Source organism: Panthera pardus, unplaced genomic scaffold, assembly GCF_024362965.1.
Source record: "Panthera pardus isolate Hobbes unplaced genomic scaffold, ASM2436296v1 HiC_scaffold_13, whole genome shotgun sequence".
Lineage (NCBI taxonomy): Eukaryota > Metazoa > Chordata > Mammalia > Carnivora > Felidae > Panthera > Panthera pardus.
Window position 1 is genome coordinate 164869658 of NW_026526688.1, and position 19005 is coordinate 164888662.

Consider the following 19005-nt stretch of genomic DNA (forward strand, 5'->3'; position numbering starts at 1 on the left):
AATATAAACATGCTTCATATTTTAGTAGTTGAGGTCCATAGATGTAATTTGTATTGATACTGAAATGGTAGCATGTAAAGGAAAACCAGACATTTGTTGCTGATCTTTTGACGATTACACATGAAGTAACATCATAAGAAACTTTAATCAATCAGCTGGGAATTAATGTTCAGCAAATCAAAATTCAGATTTCCTTGATACCATTGGAAAATAATTAAGTAATTGCATTTTTCTTTGCTTTTTTGGTAATATATTGTGCTTCATTGAGATTGAGGTGACTTTTTCTCATCATATATTAACTAAGAACCTTCTGAGTGCCAGCCACTCTCTTAAGAGATACTTCTCTGTATTTCTAATTCTGAGTTAAAATATTCTGTTATTTCCTAGTTCTCTTTAGTTAGTCAACAAAGCTCATCTCATCAAGGAATATACCGTTCTGGGAGCAGTGACAGCAAGCAGGCAACTGACCACACGAATGATCACACTATCTTTTGTGGAGGGACAGAGACAAAGAGAGACAGAAGTTTTCAAGGGTTGCGTTTACTTAGTTACTCTGAATTGAAAACTCGTGAAAAACTTAGCTTTTTTCTTTTCTGATTAAAAAAGTCAGACATCATGAAAGCCAATGGTATGCCCCAGCCCAAAGTTCTTAGTCCCGTGAAAGGAAGTGGGCACGATCCCATCCTGCACTTTCCCACTGCGTTGCTAAAGCCAGCAGGTGCACATAGTCCACATAGGGGATGCTCCTTAATCACCCGGCTCTGGTGGCGGGGGTGGTGGTGGGGGGGACGGTATTTCTGGGCACCACGGGATTGTAACTATTGGAGAGACAGTTCTTGGCAGGCTAGATATATGCACCCTTATGTTTACTGCAGCATTATTTGTAAAAACCAAGATATGGAAGCAACCGAAGTGTCCATCAGCAGATGAATGGATACAAAAGATGAAGTATATACGCACACAATTGAATATTACTCAGCCATAATAAAGAATGAAATCTTGCCGTTTGCAACAACATGGATGGATCTGCAGAGTATAATGCTAAGTGAAATAAGTCAGACAAAGACAGGTACCATATGAGTTCATTTATATGTGGAAATTAAGAAACGAAACAAATGAACAAAGAAAAAAAGAGACAAACAAAAAACCAGACTCTGAAATATGGGGACTAAATTGGTGGTTGCCAGAGAGGAGGCGGGTGGGAGGACGGGTGAAATAGGCAATGGGGATTAAGAGTACACTTATCATGACGAGCACTGAGTAATGTACAGAATTGTTGAATCATTATATTATATCTGAAAGTAATATAATTAATTAATATAATTAATACATATAAAATAATTAACCGCATGTAAACTATACTGGAATTAAAATAGTAATTAATTAAATAATTAATTAAAATGGATAGAAGATCTGAATAGACATTTTTCCAAAGACATGCAGATGGCCAAAAGGTAACTGAAACGATGCCCAACATCACTGACAATCAGGGAAATGCAAATCAAAAGCACAATGAGATATCACCTCACCTCTGTTAGAATGGCTATTATCAAAAAGACAAGAAATAAAAAAGAAAGACAACAACTGTTGGTGAGGGTGTGGCAAAAAGAGAACCTTGTACACTGTGGGTAGAAGTGGAATTGGTGCCTCAACCCCTATGGAAAACAGAATGGAGTTTCCTCAAAAAATTAAAAGTAGAACTACCATGTGGTCTAGTAATTCCAGTTCTGGGACTTTATCTGAAGAAAAGGGAAACACTAATTCAAAATTGTATATGCATTCCCACATTCATTGAAGCATTATTTTTAATAGTCAAGATATGGAAACAACCAAAGTGTCCATCAATGGATGAATGGTATATACATACGTGTGTGTGTGTGTGTGTGTGTGTGTGTGTGTGTATGTAATGGAATATTACTGAACCATTAAAAAAGAACCATAAAAAAAGGAAATTTTACCATTTGTGACAACATATATGGACCTTGAAGGCATTATGCCAAGGGAAAAGTCAAAGAAAGACAAATACCACATGATCCCTCTTATAGGTGGAATCTTACAAACAAACAAAAGCAAAACAAAACACCAAACTCATGGACACAGAGAACAGATTGGTGTTTGCAAGAGGCAGAGTCTAGGGGGAGGTGGAAGAAATGGGTAAATATTAGTTTTTGTCTGTATTCGTTTAAATAAATTGAATAAAAGATTTTTAAAAAACAAATAAAAGACCTTATTTCCAAAAAAAAAAGTCCATATCTAAAAAAAAAACCCAAAAAAACAAACTCATCAAACCATAAGGGAAGAGAGCAAGACAAGAAGGAACAAAGAACTAGAAAGCAGCCAGGAGGCAATGAACCGAATGGCAGTAAGTACCTACCTAATAATTACTTTAAATGTAAATGGACTAGGACGCACGTTGTGGTGGCTGTGGGAGGTGCTGCTGCGAAAGGAGGCAGACGAGGAGATGGGGCAGAAAACTGGTTTGTCCCACAAGAGCATAGGGCATGAGTAGGGCAGGGGTCCTGACTCAGGAGCTTCTGGCCATGCCTGGTCTCTTCATTGTCCTGGAAAAGGTCTGACGTGGGACTGAAATGAGAGGTACTCAGTGTTCCCTGATTTCTGTACGTTATCATCTCGTGTACACCTCATTCCCACAATAGTCTGGCTTGTCCATTCCCTGATCTGCAAATCCCCATTCCTTCATGGATTTGAAGGCTCTGCTTTCCTCCTTGAATAACTTTGCATCCCTCTCACTTGCTGAAAGTTGGGACAATGTTGGATTATGGTGGAACCAATCCCGCAACACACTGTGAACACACTCTTCCTTACCAATAACTTGACTGCGGAAGTGATGCAGGAGGCGCTGCAAAAGAAGGCAGGTCTCACTCTCTCCTACCATCCGCCTATTTTCTGACCCTTGAAGCACATAACCTGGAAAACCTGGAAGGAGTGCCTGGTGCTCCTGGCTCTGGGAAACCGTCCGTATTTATTCTTCTCACACAGCCCAGGATGCCACGCCTCAAGAAGTCAGCAGCCAGTTGGTTTAAGGGCTTGGAGTTTGCACCTCCAGGCCCATACATCCTTCCAAAGCTCCCAACTACCCCACAAGGGAAATGTACAGGGTAGAATTCGGTGTTAACTGCACCCACGGACCGGCCAAAGTCATTTCTGCAGTGAAAGGAATTGTGCGTGTTTCTGTCACTTCTTCTACCAGGACTGATGATGAAGAACAAACGTGGATTAGTCTGAATTGTAGTCAGGGGGATTTGATGCAGGTGGTGGCTGTTCTTTCTAAGAGCAGACATTTTATCAGAAGACTGAAGTTCTGTCACTGGGGAAGCCTCGGCTCCCACATGCTGGAATGGGACAGTTGTGCACAGTGGATGTGTCTGTTTCCTTGGCAGCCATGATTGTGTGAATCAAAAGTCACTTTAAACTATCTCATGGTCGCGTTGCTCTTGAGGTAAGAAGGACCTTGGTGTCTCCAGTCAAAGCTGTGACCCTGTGCACTGGTTCTAGGAGCACTGTGCTGCAGGTTGGCAGTGGCCGACCTTTCCCTCACAAGTGAGATGTCCCGTCGTGATGCTCTGTATGCTGCACCCCAAGGAATAAATGTCTTCCTGTGTCAACACAGCAACATCGAGTGAAGCTTTCTTTCTGATCTTCAAGATATGCTAGGTGCTCCCTTAGGAAAATAAGGTTAATATTATCCTGTCAGAAACAGACAGGGACCCTCTTCATGTGGTGCACAGCATACAGGAACAACAGGATGACAAAATCGACAAACTGATTGGTTCCCAATGTGAATGCATAACGAGAATCAACAGAGTTGGTATCCTTGTGGAAGAATGTCTTAGAATGTACTTATTTCTGGCTTCTAAATCTGCTTCACCAAATGTCCTGTAGCTCATATGGTGAAAACCATGACGTAACTACCATTAAAGAACAAATATTCATCATAAAAGATGAACTAAGAATATACAATGTAAAGTATATATTCATTATAAACTCCAGGAAAGAGCAACTAAAATCTGTTTACTTAACATTCTTGGTAAGTAGCTCAAGTAATTGTCTCTTTAGCTTAATTAAAGGTGGAATGTGTCATTCTAGATCTTTCTGCCCTTAACCAGTTTAAAAACATACTTTTAGGGGCCCCTGGGTGGCTTAGTTGGTTGAGCGTCTGACTCAACCAACTCATGTCATGATCTCCTGGTTTGTGGGATTGAGCCCTTTATGGGGCTCTGGGCTGACAGCACAGAGCCTGCTTGGGGTTCTCTCTCCCCCTCTCTCTGTGTCTCCCCCACTAGTGCTCTCTCTTTCTCAAAAATAAATATTAAAAAAATAAAAGTGAAAACATACTTTTAAAAAACTTCAGATTGGAACACTGATTTCTAGGTAGTAGCCTCTAGAGGGTGATAAGGTCTGTCTGTATGTTCCTGTTTCTAGATTACTAATCTCTCACCTAAATTTCAAAATCAGAGGGAGGTTTTTTTTCTTAATATACATGAGAATTATTCATAACTATTATTTTATTGCTTTTAGGTAACTCACCTGTAATTTTATTAGTAATATATAAAAATGGTTAGCTTTCAAAATAATACCAGAAATTATATAATATTAATTTTGTGCCAGGCACTCTCTTAAGTATGTTATAAATATTTTCAATTCTTTATAAACAAGAATATAGTTATTATTATCCCCATTTTACAGATGAAGAAACTGAAACAGAGGTTAAAGAGTTTGCCCAAGGCCACATAGTTAGGAAGTGATGGAGTTAGGACACAAACTCAAGCAGTCTGGCTCCAGAGTCTGGGTTCTTAACTACGTCTTAATCAGCATGGATGATAAGACTGATATAGGAGGTATGTAAGAAATCCTGAAGGAAAAGTAATCCATTGTAACTGGGATTTTCTCTGGGTGGTATGATGGAAGGTTTTTCTTTTGAATGCTTGTATACATGTATATTTCTAATTTATGCTGAGCATGTTACTTTGATAATGAGAAAAGAAAATCTTTTAAAAATGCTGTCTAACATGGGGCTCCTGGGTGGCTCGGTCGGTTAAGCGTCCAACTTCGGCTCAGGTCATGATCTCTCAGCTCGTGGGTTCGAGCCCCACGTCAGGCTCTGTGCTGACAGCTCAGAGCCTGGAGCCTGCTTTGGATTCTGTGTCTCCTTCTCTCTCTGTTCCTCCACTGTTCACGCTCTCTCTCTCTCTCTCTCAAAAATAAATAAAGATTAGACCAATTTTACATTTCTTTTGTAGGACCCCTTTCCTACCAATCTTATCTCCTGGAGGATTTGGGATCCTAACTTACAAATTATTCTTGGTGATTCACCTGTAATATTAATTCACTACAGAAATAACCAATTGGACTGAGCCTTAAGAAATGCACCCAGTTAGAGAATTGGAGGAGGAGCCAAGAGAGGAGGTGGGAGAAGATCAGCAGTGTCAGAAGCCAAGTAGAGAGCTTTGATGAGAGACCATCAACAATGTCCAAGTGAGAGAATGAGACAGCAGACAGCTTTGAGATACTATCTGAATGGTATTTGCTTCAGTTATTGTTTGTGTTTTATGTGGGGAGAATAGGACAGAAATTGGATAATACTTAAGAGTTTAATACTTCAACTTAATTGGATAATACTTAAGAGTTATTGTGATTGTGCCAAAAATATGCAGAGGGCCTACAAGGAAGGTTTTCTGGGGGAAGTGGGTAGAATTCAGTCAAAAGGTACAGCTTGAACAAACACAGTAAGTGTAAAGAAACAGCACAACGCATTGAAAAAGCCCAAGTAACCAATTCATTATTGTGAGGGCAGAAAGCAGGAGGCAGGGAAGGTATGGTCAGAGATGATGCTTAAGAAATAGCCTGGGGCCAGTCATTATCAAACCATTTTAAATTTATGGCACACTTAAGGTATAGCATGATTTTACCTTTAACAGTTAATCAAGTTGAAGGTTGTGGATTCTTTTGGATAGAGTTCCAGAAGGGGTTAATTGATCATATAATTTCTTTATGATTGGTCAAACTTATTGCCAAATAGTTTTTTTCTCAAAGAATGACATTACTACTGTAACTTTTTGTTTTTTATTTTTTAAATTTACATCCAAATTAGTCAGCATATAGTGCAACAATGATTTCAGGAGTAGATTCCTTAATGTCCCTTACCCATTTAGCCCATCCCCCCTCTCACAACCCTTCCAGTACCCCTCAGTTTGTTCTCCAGTTTATGAGTCTCTTCTGTTTTGTCCCCCTCCGTTTTTATATTATTTTTGTTTCCCTTCCTTTATGTTCATCTGCTTTGTCTCTTAAAGTCCTCATATGAGTGAGGTCATATGACATTTGTCTTTCTCTGACTAATTTCACTTAGCATAACACCCTCCAGTTCCATTCATGTAGTTGCAAATGGCAAGATTTCATTCTTTTTGACTGCCGAGTAATACTCCATTGTGTGTGTGTGTGTGCGTGTGTGTGTGTATAATGTGTATATATATATATATATATATATATATATATATATATATATATCTCACATCTTCTTTATCCATTCATCCATCGATGGACATTGAGGTTGAGGTCCTTTCCATACTTTGGCTATTGTTGATAGTGCTGCTATAAACATGGGGGTGCATGTGTCCCTTTGAAACAGCACATCTGTATCCCGTGGATAACTGCCTAGGAGTGCAATTGCTGGGTTGTAGGGTAGTTCTATTTTTAGTTTTTTGAGGAACCTCCATACTGTTTTCCAGAGTGGCTGCACCAGCTTGCATTCCCACCAATGATGCAAAAGAGATCCTGTTTCTCCGCGTCCTCGCCAACATGTGTTGTTGCCTGAGTTGTTAATGTGAGCCATTCTGACAGGTGTAAGGTGGTATCTCATTGTGGTTTTGATTTGTATTTCCCTGATGATGAGTGATGTTGAGCATTTTTTCATGTGTCAGTTGGCCATCTGGATGTCTTCTCTGGAGAAGTGTCTATTCATGTCTTTTGCCCATTTCTTCACTGGATTATTTGTTTTTTGGGTGTTGAGTTTGATAAGTTCTTTATAGATTTTGGATACTAACCCTTTATCTGATACGTCGTTTGCAAATATCTTCTCCCATTCTGTCGGTTGCCTTTTAGTTTTGCTACTACTCTAACTTTTCTTTACTGGCATGCTAACATTTATAAATAACTAAAAATACCCCCAAATATATCATTTATAGTTTAAAAAAAATAAAGTATCACTGAAGATTTAAAAAAAAATAAATAAATGTAAATTGACTAAATTCTCCCACCAAAAAACATGGAGTGGCTGGATAAAAAAAAAAATTCTAATAAAAATCCATTTTTTTGTACCTACAAGAGACTCACTTCAGATGTAATGGCACTCAAAGACTGCAGGTGAAGAGATGGAAAAAGATGTTCCATGCAAACAGAACCCGAAAGAAAGCTGGGGTAGCTATGTTTATATGAAACAAAATAGACTTTAAAACAAACACTGTAATAAAAGGCAAAGAAGGGCATTATATAATGATAAAGGGGTCAATCCAATGAGAGGATCATAATTTTGATCCTCTTGTTACAAATTACAAAGTAATTTGTAAATATTATGCATGTAACATAGGAGTACCTAAATATATAAAGCAAATATTAACAGACCTAAAGGGAAAAACTGACAGGAATACAAAATAGTAGAGGCCTTTAATACCTCATTAACATCAATGGATAGATTATCTAGACAAAAAAATCAATAAAAAAAATTGGTCTTAAATGATATATTAGACCAGATGGACTTAATAGATATTTACAGAACATTTTATCCAAAAGCAAAAAAATACACATTCTTCTCAAATGCACATGGAACATTCTCCAAGATAGATTATATGTTAGGCCCCAAAACAGGTCTTCATAAATTAAATAAGACTGAAATCATATCAAGCATCTTTTCTGACCACAACAGTATGAAACTAGGAATCAAAGAAGAAAACTGGAAAGGTCACAAATATGTGGAGGTTAAATAACTCCACATCAATATATACATAAATATATAATGAGTCAATGACAAGATCAAAGGAGAAATAAAAAAATACCTTGAGACAATAAAAATGGAAATACAAATCTTTGAGATGCAATAAAAGTAGTTTCTAAGAGGGAGGTTCATAGCAATGTGGGCCTACCACAAGCAACAAGAAAAGTCCCAAATAGCAATCTAACTTTATACCTAAAGAACTAGAAAAAGACAAAGAAGCAAAGCTCAAAGTTAGTAGAATTAAGGAAATAACAAAGATCAAAGCAGAAGTAAATGAAATAGAGACTGAAAAGATAATAGTAACTAAGTAACTTGAGCTTGTAACCAAGAGCTTGATCTTTAAAAAGATAAGCAACATTTAAAAATCTTTACGCTCACCAAGAAAAAAAAAGAGAGAGGGCTCAAATAAATAAAATAAGAAATGGAAGAAGAGAAGTTACAACTGATACCACAGAAATATAAAACATCTTGAGAAACTATGAACAATTCTGTGCCAGAAAATTGGATAACCTAGAAGAAATGGATAAATTCCTAGAAACATATAATCTTCCAAGACTGAATAATGAAGAAATAAAAAGTCTGAATAGACCAATTACTGGTAAGGAGATTAATCAGTACTCAAAAGCCTACCAACAACAAACAGAAGTCCAGGATCAGATGGTTCACTGGTGAATTCTACCCCATATTTGAAGATTTTATATATATCCTTTTCAGACTCTTCCAAAAAATTGAAGAGGAAAGGACACTTCCAAGCTCATTTTACAAGGCCAGCATTACCCTGAAACCAAAACCAGACTAGGACATCATAAGAAAGGAAGAAAAAGAAAAAGAAAAGAAAAGAAAAGAAAAGAAAAGAAAAGAAAAGAAAAGGAGAAGAAACCAAAGGAAAGCAATAGGCCAATATCTCTAATGAACATAGATGCAAAAATCCATGACATTTTTCACAGAAATAAAACAATCCTAAAATTTGTATAAATCACAAAAGATCCTGAATAGCAAAAGCAATCTTGAAGAAAGAGAATGAAACTGGAGGTATAATGCTCCCTGGTTTCAAACTATATTATAAAGTTATAGTAATCAAAACAGTATGGTATAGGCATAAAAAACAGACACATGGATCCATGGAAAGGAATAGAGAGTCCAGACATAAACCCGTGCATATATGGTCAATTAATTTACAACAAAGGAGACAAGAATATACAACAGGGAAAGGACACACTCTTTAAAAAATGGTGTTGGGAAAACTGGACAGCCATATGCTCAAGAATGAAACTGGACTACTCTCTTACACCACACATAAAAATAAACTCAAATGGATTAAAGACTTGAATGTGAGACCTGAAACCATAAAATTTATAGGAGAAAACATAGGTGGCAAGCTCCTTGACATCAGTCTTAGTGATGAATGTTTGAATCAAATTCCAAAAACAAAAGCAAAAATAAACAATTGGGACTACTTGGAACTAAAAACCTTCTGCACAGCAAAGGAAACCATCAACAAAATGAAAGGCAAGCTACTAATGGGAGAAGATATTTGCAAATGATGTAACTGATAAGGGATCAATATCCAAAATATATGAAGAACTCATACAACTCTATAGCAAAACAACAACAAAACACAACCTGATTTAAAAATTGGGCAGAGGATCTGAACAGACATTTTTCCAAAGAAGACATACAGTTGGCCAACAAGCACATGAAAAGATGCTCAACACCACTGATCATCAAGGAAATGCAAATCAAAAGCACTATGAGATATCACTTCCCAACTGTTAGAATGGTTATTATCAAAAAGACAAGGAATAGCAAATGCTGACAAGGATATGGAGAAAAGAGAACCTTCATGCACTGTTGGTGCAAATGTAAATCGGTGCAGCCACTATGGAAAATAATATGGAGGTTCCTCAAAAAATTAAAATAGAGCTACCACACTGATGTAGTAATTCCACTTCTGGATATTTATCTGAAGAAAAGGAAAACATTAAATTGAAAAGATATACGCATCCCTGTATTCATTGAGCATTATTTACACAAGCCAAGATATGTAAACAGCCTAAGTTTCTATTGATAGATGAAAGGATAAAGAAAATGTGGTATACACATACACAAAGGAATACTACTCAGCCAAAAGAAAAAAGAATGACATTTTGCCATTTGTAACAAGATGGGTGGACCTTGAAGGTATTATGCCAACTGAAATAAGTCGGACAGAGAAAGACAAATACCATATGATCTCAATTATGTGTGGAATCTAAAAAACAAAACAAAGGAACAAAGAAGACAAAACAAAACATGGAGATACAGAAACAGAATGATGGTTTCTAGAGGGGAGGGAGGTTGGGTGTGAATGAAATGGGAGCAAATGGGGGTCAAGAGGTACAAACTTAGTTACAAAATAAATAAGTCATGGGGATGAAATATACAGTAGTCAATAACATTATAGTGCATATTTGCAAGTTGCCAAGAGAGTAAATCTTAAAAGTTCCCATCACAAGAAAAAAAATCTGTAACTTTCACTGGTGATGGATGGTAACTAGAAAGACTGAAGTGATCATTTGGCTGTGTATACAAACATTGAATTATTATGCTGTGCACCTGAAACTAATATAACGTTATGTGTCAATTACACTTGAATAAAAACAGACACCATCATTATAAGAACATTTGTAAAATACAGAGGAAAATAAGATGAAGAAAATAAAAATTGCTTTTAATCCCAATACTGGGGATAATCACAGTAACCATTGATTTACTTCTTTCTAGGCCAAATTATATTATGCTTTTTTTCCGTACCAGTGTTTTTCCACTTAAATTATCTTGAACTTTGTCCTAAGACATCAAGTATTTTCTGCAGTATACTTTTCAATGGCTCTAACAGTATTTCTTATTATGAAGGTAACAAAATTTATTTAACCAGCCTCCTACTATTGCATAGTTCTTTTCTATCATTTCCTCATTATAAATCATGATTGTACAAATAGCCTTAAAAATAAAAACTTGCACTTATTTATAATGATTTCCTTTGTATGAAGTCCAAGAAATAAGGCGCTTGGTGAAAGGTCATGCACATTTGAAAGGCATTTGATGCACATTACCAAATATTTAAGTCTATTTTAACACCCATTTTATTTTGAAAAGGAACTGATTTTGCCTTTTGTTAATGATTTTCCTTAAAAAAAATCTCTCTAGCTTTTTGTCTTACATTTGTCTACTGTAATTTTGGAGCAATTGAATATTGATTAAAAAAAGAGTACCATAATACTAAAAGCAAAAAATATTAAAATGTAACTATGTTGAAAAAAAAGAATGAACAAATCATTAGGTCATGTTTCACATTCCTTATGCCAAAATAGACTGATATAGTCAACTGACATCCTTTTAAGGCAAGTAAATATATTTCACTACAGATCAGGGTGTCTCTAGGCCTGGTTCAAGCACACAGCGATGGACTCTTTTTACTGTAACTTTACTGTGCAGCATTGTGTAGCATTTTAATTTTTTTAATGTTTATTTATTTTTGAGAGAGGGAGAGAGAGAGGAAGGTGGAGCGTGAGTGGAAGAGGGGCAGAGAGAGAGGGAGACACAGAATCCCAAGCAGCCTCCAGGCTCTGAGCTGTCAGCACAGAGCCGCATGGGGGCCTTCAACTCACCAACGTTGCGGTCATGACCTGAGCCGAAGTCAGACAATCCGCTGAGCCATCCAGGCAGCAATTTAGAAGGAGAGGCTTGGGGTTTTTTGTGTGTTTGTTTGTTTCTTGTTTTTAATGTTTGTTCAACTAACAGCACTTCATTTTTAAATAATTTGCAGGTATTAAGAAAAATATTCACATCTGGTATTTTCCCCACATAAATCGTGCAATTGATAAGGCTACCTACCCTCTTGTGCTCTGAACACGGAGACCTCTCACCCCGCATGAGTTTTCTTTTGCGTTTCTCAGGCAAACACTGTTTGTATTATTCCCAGGCAATTTCACCATTCATGTTCTAGAGGGCCGAAGGAAACTCGGTGAGGGCATGTGGACACAAATCCGTTGGAGAGCAAGGGAAGGTTTTCCCTCTGTGCTTTATTTCTCCCACTTTTAATGGGAAAACCCTTCTGACGCTGTGTTCCCACCCTTGTATTTCAGCGCTGTGCGGAGGGGGCGAGAGCTTTCTGTGCGCCAGCGGGCTCTGCGTGCCCCGGAAGCTGCAGTGCAACGGCCACAACGACTGTAACGACTGGAGCGATGAGGCGCATTGCAGTAGGCGCGGGGCCCTGGGGGTTGTGCGGGCGGCCGGGTCCTAGTCAGGCGCCTACAGACCACAGCCATTGCATGGTCAGAGCCTGCCGACCACCGGCCTTTGCGTAGACCACTGCTAGTTTGCCTTTCTAAAGTGAGCCAACGGGTACGGGTTTGCGCACCTTTCAAAGGCCTGATGCCCTTAGCAGGGCAGGAGCTGGAGGCTGCAATGGAGCTGCTCAAGGACTGGGGCGTTGTGTTGCCTCAAGTGCTCAAAATTGCAAGAAGGCTTTTTTGTTTATTTTGTTTGGGGGAGGATTTTGTTTTTGTTTTTACAGTTTAATGAGTTATAAAGGTCAGCTTTTTGGAAAAGGACGTTTTCAATAGGGAAAATTTTCACCCTTGTGATGCTTAACATTCCAGGTCCAGCAGATGCAAAACCTCTTGTTTAGGTTTTCTCAAAACCTGGCGAGAGACCATGGTGTTAACTGTTTTGAATCCATGCATTGATAGATTCAGCCATAAACATCGTCAGTTTGTTGGCTATTGATTTGATTGCTTGTTTTGACTCGATTGCTGGGTGGCTTGTCTAATATTGTAGTAGTCTGCTTGGGCTGCCGTTCAAAACACTGCAGACTTCATGGTTTCAATAGGAGAAATTTATTCTCTCCCAGTTCTGGAGGCTAGAGAGTCTAAGATCAAGGCCAACCAAGTTCAGTTTCTGGTGACAGTTCTCTTGGCTTACAGGCAGCTTCCAGCTTCCTGTGTGCTCACGTGACCTCTTTGGAGGCAGAGAGGGAGGGGGAGAAGGTGGGAGAGGGTGAGAGAGAGAGGGAGAGGGTGAGAGAGAGAGAGAGAGGGCTCTGGTGCCTCATCCTCTTATAAGGGTACTTAGATTAGGGCCCCACTTTTATAGCCACATCTAAGCTTTATCACCTTCTTACAGGTTCTGTCTCCAAATACAGTTATTTGGGGGTTAAGGCTTTAACATACTCATTTTGAGAGGACATAAGCATTCTGGTCCTACATATATATATATATATATATATATATATATATATACACACACACACACACACACACACATTCCAACTTTCAAGTTGTTTTGCACTTATGCAACAGATGAAAAAGAAAAATTCATCTCAATAATACATTGCAGGATTTGCATCCAAAGCAGAACCATATGTAGTGTTCTAATTGCTTTTTAATGGTTATACGACCAGCAAAAGTTACCACGGGAAAAGCTGTGTTTTACTCCCTGTAGGAGTTGCCAAGGCTGTGTGAGAGCTCATCACTGTTGACCTTAATTGAGAGGTTCTTGTGGTCTCTTTGCCAGGTGGACCACCTTTTGTTTCTCTGAAGGATTAGGATGCTTATTTATCATAAGTGTTGAAGGCAGTATATTATGATAATATTTCAGGTCAGTGTTTCCCTAACTCATGTTCCATAGTTCCTCAGTCTTGAAAACTGCTTGAGAAAAAAAATAAATTTGAGACATTCTGCCAAATCTACTTTTTAGAGAGTTGCAACACATACACATTGCAAGCTCTGAGAAATGCAGTTAAAAAAAAGACTTATTGGGGTGCCTGGGTGGCTCAGTTAGTTGAGCGCCCGACTTCAGCTCAAGTCATGATCTCACAGTTCGTGGTTTTGAGCCCTGCGTCGGGCTCTGTGCTGACAGCTCAGATCGTGCTCCTGTCTCTCTTTCTCTCAAAAATAATAAACATTAAATAAATAAATAAATAAATAAAGACTTATTTTTGCTTAGCTTTGCTTAATTTTGCCTAGCTTTGTATTTTCTCAAAATTATTTGTTCCTTTATACCCCCACTTTTATTTATTTTTCATGCATTCTTTTATTTATTTTGTGTAATATCTAGCATCCTATGGAACTTCAGATATGCCACCCATATTTTGGAAATATTTTCACTATGACATTTGTTTTTATATTTTGGAATTACCTGTTCAGAAAAACCTGTGGCACGTGATTTTACATGAAAAACATTCTCACGGGATGTATACTTACATTAGGGAGTACTGCTGTAGAATTAAGAGGAAATATTTTATAGAGCACCCCCATTAGAGAATTTAAAATGATTCAATAGAATTATGGAAATTATGGAAATCGTGGTGGAATCTTTTCCTTATCTCCCAATACGGCCCATGTGGGCATTATTAAAATTCTGCATGTGCCTCTACTCCCGGTGTGGGCTCACACTGGCCCATCATTCTGTTCCTCCACTGCAGTGAGCATTGCACTTAAAACAGTAAGAGCTTTCTGCTGCATTGGTTGAAATTGATTTTGAAAGAGCGAATTTTCCACTCAGTGACTGAACAAGGAAGGTATTACTATTCTATAAGGTATATAGCAATGTCCTAGGAACTGAAAGTTTATGAAGGAAGATACGGGCTTTCCTCATGAGCATACTTCAAAACCCATGTGGCTTGGTCAGTTGAGGAAATAAAATACATCCCTTCAGAATATTTGTCTATGAAAATGCTTAGTTAGACATTGAAAGCTTTGAGTGTAATTGTTTCCGGACTCACGAGGACATTTGATTCTGAGTTTTAACCTTCAGTGCTTGTGGCATTTCAGTGCGTTCACTGAGGGTGCCACCCTCCCGCTGTCCACCACCCTGTGGTGAAGGAGGAGTGCTAAGTCTGAAATAGGGCATGGATGCAAATCAGAGCGTGAATGCAGCCTGCATACTCCTGAAGGGAGAAGACGGTTTTGCTGGGCATTCCTAATGAGTGAGTAGAAAGATATGCCGGTTCCCAGGGCGCTGGCAGGTATAGGAGGAGGAGGACTCCTCCTCTATGCTAATCAACTATGCTGGTGGCATTTATTTACATGATGTGATTGAATTTTTAGCAGAGGAGGTATTATCCCTTTTTGTCCAGATGCAGTGCTGAGGTTGACAGTGATGAACAAATTTGCCACTTGTTCAAAGTGCTAGATTTGAGCCTGGTTCTCTACTATTTGTTTTTATTGAAGTGTAGTTGATACACAAATGTCATATTAGTTTTAGGTGTACAACATAGTAATTCAACAATTCTGTACGGTACTCAGTGCTTATCACAAGTGTAGTCACCATGTGTCACCTTACAATATTATTGACCACATTTCCTATGTTGTACTTTTCATCCCCATGACTGCTTTATTTTATAACTGGAAGTTTGTATCTCTTAATCCCCACCCCTTATTTCACCCACCCCCCCAGTCCCCTCCCCTCTGGCAATCATCAGGTTTTACTTCGTATTTACGAGTCTGTTTCTGTTTTTGTTTGTTTTCTAGATTCCATGTATACATGAAACCATAATGACATTTGTCCTTCTCTGACTTATTTCACTTAGCATAATACCCTCAAGGTCTACCCATGTTGTCACAAATGGCAAGATAGCATTCTTTTTTATGGCCCCAAATATTCCATTATACACACACACACACACACACACACACACACACACCCACACCCCACATCTTTTTTATCCATTCATCTATCAATGGACGCTTAGGTTGCCTCCACATCTTGGCTATTGTAAATAATACTGCAGAAAGCATAGGGGTGCACATATCTTTTTGAATTAGTGTTTTCATTTTGGGGCGAGTAAATACCCAGTAGTAGAATTACTGGATCATACGATATTCCTATTTTTAATTTTTTTGAGGAACCTCCATACTGTTTTCCACAGTAGTTGAACCAATTTACATTCCCACCAACAGGGCACAAGGTTTCCTTTTTCTCCACGTCTTCGCTAACACTTGTTGTTTCTTGTCTTTTAGGAACTAGCTATTCTGACAGGTGTGAGGTGATATCTCAGTGTGGTTTTGATTTGCATTTCCCTGATAATGAGTGATGTGGGGCATCTTATGTGTCTGTTGGCCATCTGTATGTCTTCTTTGGAAAAATGTCTGTTCAGGTCCTTTACCCAATTTTTATTCAGATTATTTGGGGTTTTTGGTATGGAGTTGTATGAGTTCTTTATATATTTTATATACTAACTCTTTATTGGCTGTGTCATTTGCAAATATCTTCTCCCATTCCATAGGTTGCCTTTTTGTTTTGTTGATGGTTTCCTTCACTGTGCAAAAGCTTTTTATTTGGTGAAGTCCCAACAGTTTATTTTTGCTTTTGTTTCTTTTGCCTGGGGAGACCTATCCATAAATGTGTTGCTAAGGCTGATGTCCAAGGCATAACTGCGGGTATTTTCTTTTAGGAGTTTTGCGGTTTCGGGTCTCACATTTAGGTCTTTCATCCATTTTGAGTTCATTTTTGCGTATGGTGTAAGAAAGTGGTCCTGTTTCATTCTTTTGCATGTGGCTGTCCAGTGTTCTCAATACCATTTATTGAAGAGACTGTCTCTCCATTATAAATGCTTCCCTCCTTTGTTGTAGATTAATTGGCCGTATTAAGCGTGGGTTTATTTCTGGGCTGTCTATCCTGCTCCATTGATCTATGTGTCTGAATCCAGCCTTGAATGGGTCCAAATCTAATTGTTGTTTTTCCCAAACTGTGCTGCCTTTCACTTGCTCTTGTCCGTGTAAGTTCAGACTTGGTGAACAATTATATTCTGATCACTTATATGACAGGAAAATGTTTATTTTGGATGCTTTATTATACTTTGGGCAGTGATTGTCTATTACACCGGCATGCCAGGTATCTGGGACTGCTTACGGACTTTCTCCACTAACTAATTTTGTCATGTCCTTCAGTGTCTTCCTAAGTATTTGTAGAATGAATGGATTTCCAACCACCTGGAATAATTTTAGTGGGGTAGTGAAAATATTTTCAAAAATTAAGGAAAGTTTTCTTTTAGAAATTTCTAACTCTGTGACTTTAGGCAGGCTACCTACCTCTCTGTTCCTGGGTTTCTTTGTCACTGAGGCGGGCTGCACTTTAGCCCTGCAGGAAGCCCCACCTGCAGGGATCCTAATCCAGTGGGTCTGGAGGTGGAGCGCAGTAGCTAGCACCTTTGCAAAACTTCCAGGGTAACTCTAATATACAGCCAGATATGAAACCACTGGACTAGAGGGTGTCTGGTGTCTCTTTTGCTGCTCACATTCTATAATCTTTTGATTGTATAACCAGCTCTAGAACAGCGTCTGGTAGATAACTAGTGCTTAGCAAATGAATAAGAAAGCTTCAAGAAAAAACGGTTGTCACAAGGAAAATAGCGGCCACAAAGTCCACACACTTTATGCCACCTACAATCACTGCCAAATACCTTTGGAAATCATTTGCTAGGAATTTAGAGTAAAATTGGTTGACTTATATTTTAGTATAATTATACTCTAAGCTATACTAATTATACTATACGCTAATTATGCTGTGTTAACTACTTATTCTAAGTATAATTAATTACACTAATGATCACAACGTGTAGTGATTACTTGTGGTGGACGTTCTGGAGTCAGGCTGCCTGGGTTCCTATCTCTGCTTTGCCATTTCCTGCTTCTGTGAACTTGGGGAAGTCACTCAATCCCTCTCGACCTCAGTGCCCTCATCAGTGAGATGGAAACATTAACAGTAACTATCTCTAGAACTATTGTGCAGAATGCCGAATCCTTGGCTAGAAAGCACGTAGCCCATTGTCTGTCTGGCATGCTATAACCCTTTCAAGAGTGATAGGACTTCTGGTTGCTATTGTGGTTATTGCGTTTTTATTCACCACATCTTTGCTCCCCACGCCAGCTCACCTCCACCTCTGCCCACCACTTCTCACCTCCAAGGTGTAAAGGATGGTCACCGGAAGCCATGAAGGCAGCTCATAAAGGTCAGGGGGGTAATTGAAGAGGAAACAGAAACATGAAAACATCCACCCCAACTTTAAAACCAGCACCACGTGAAACTATTTTAGAAAAGAAGCACAAAAGAAAAATTGGTGTTCCATATGATGTTTCTGAATCACCAAAAATGACCACATTGACCATATTCTGTTTCCTAAAAGGCAGGGATGCAAGTAAATACTAGAACTGTTTCCATCAAAATAATAAAAAGGAAAATATTACTCTGTACACTGAAGGAGAAAGCTTCAGATGTCTGGAAAATTCACTTCGGTTTAGTAGCAATCTGATTATACAAATCAGTAAGAGTATTGAATACTCTTGAATTCCTGCCATGTGCAAAGCATGTTGTAGACACCCAGGAAGTATAAAGACTGTTAAGACATGGTTTCTTTCTTCAGGAGTCTTTGAGTCTAATCAGAGGAATAACATGAATACGGAGATCATTGAATATGGTACTTTAGAGCAATACAGTAGAAGAGACGTCACAAAGGGAAAGAAGACTGGTACAAACAAAAAGGCAGGGGCCGTAGGTTCTATGACTATATGACAAGGGCAAGATCATTAGGAGTTAGATTAGTGTGGAGAAAGCTGATGAAAAGATGGGATTGAAACCAGGCCTTGGACACAGGTGATGTTTGGAAAATCTAGTTCAGTGATTCTCAAGAGAAGGCAGTTTTGCCCCACCTCTCCCCCCCCCCCCCCCCGAGGGGACATTTTGCAATATTTGGAGACAAATTTGACTGTCACGAGTATGGAGTTTGGAGGAGGTGCTACTGGCATTTAGTGGGTAGAGGCCAGAGATGCTGGTCAGCATCCTACAATGCACAGGATCGTCCCCACAAAGAATTACCCACTCCCAATTTGTCAATAGTACTGCTGTTGAGAAGTCCTCCTTTAGAGCTAAAAACCAATAGTCAGAAACCCCAGGAATCAAGAAACCTGGGTAACCGTAATGAGCTGGGCAACTGCGGCAAACTATTTAACCTCTCG

General features: G+C 38.6%; 1 protein-coding gene and 1 pseudogene across 8 annotated transcripts in view; both read left to right on the forward strand.

The window, feature by feature from the left end:
* CORIN (corin, serine peptidase) overlaps positions 1–19005 on the forward strand; it is a 256694-nt gene that overhangs the window by 147852 nt on the left and 89837 nt on the right. For all 8 annotated transcript variants that reach the window (XM_019412753.2, XM_019412758.2, XM_019412728.2 and 5 more), the window contains exon 6: positions 12136–12249. In XM_019412753.2, coding sequence (XP_019268298.2) covers positions 12136–12249 — 114 coding nt within the window. The remainder of the gene's footprint in view (positions 1–12135; positions 12250–19005) is intronic.
* Positions 2114–4393, forward strand: LOC109245417 (NIF3-like protein 1; annotated as a pseudogene).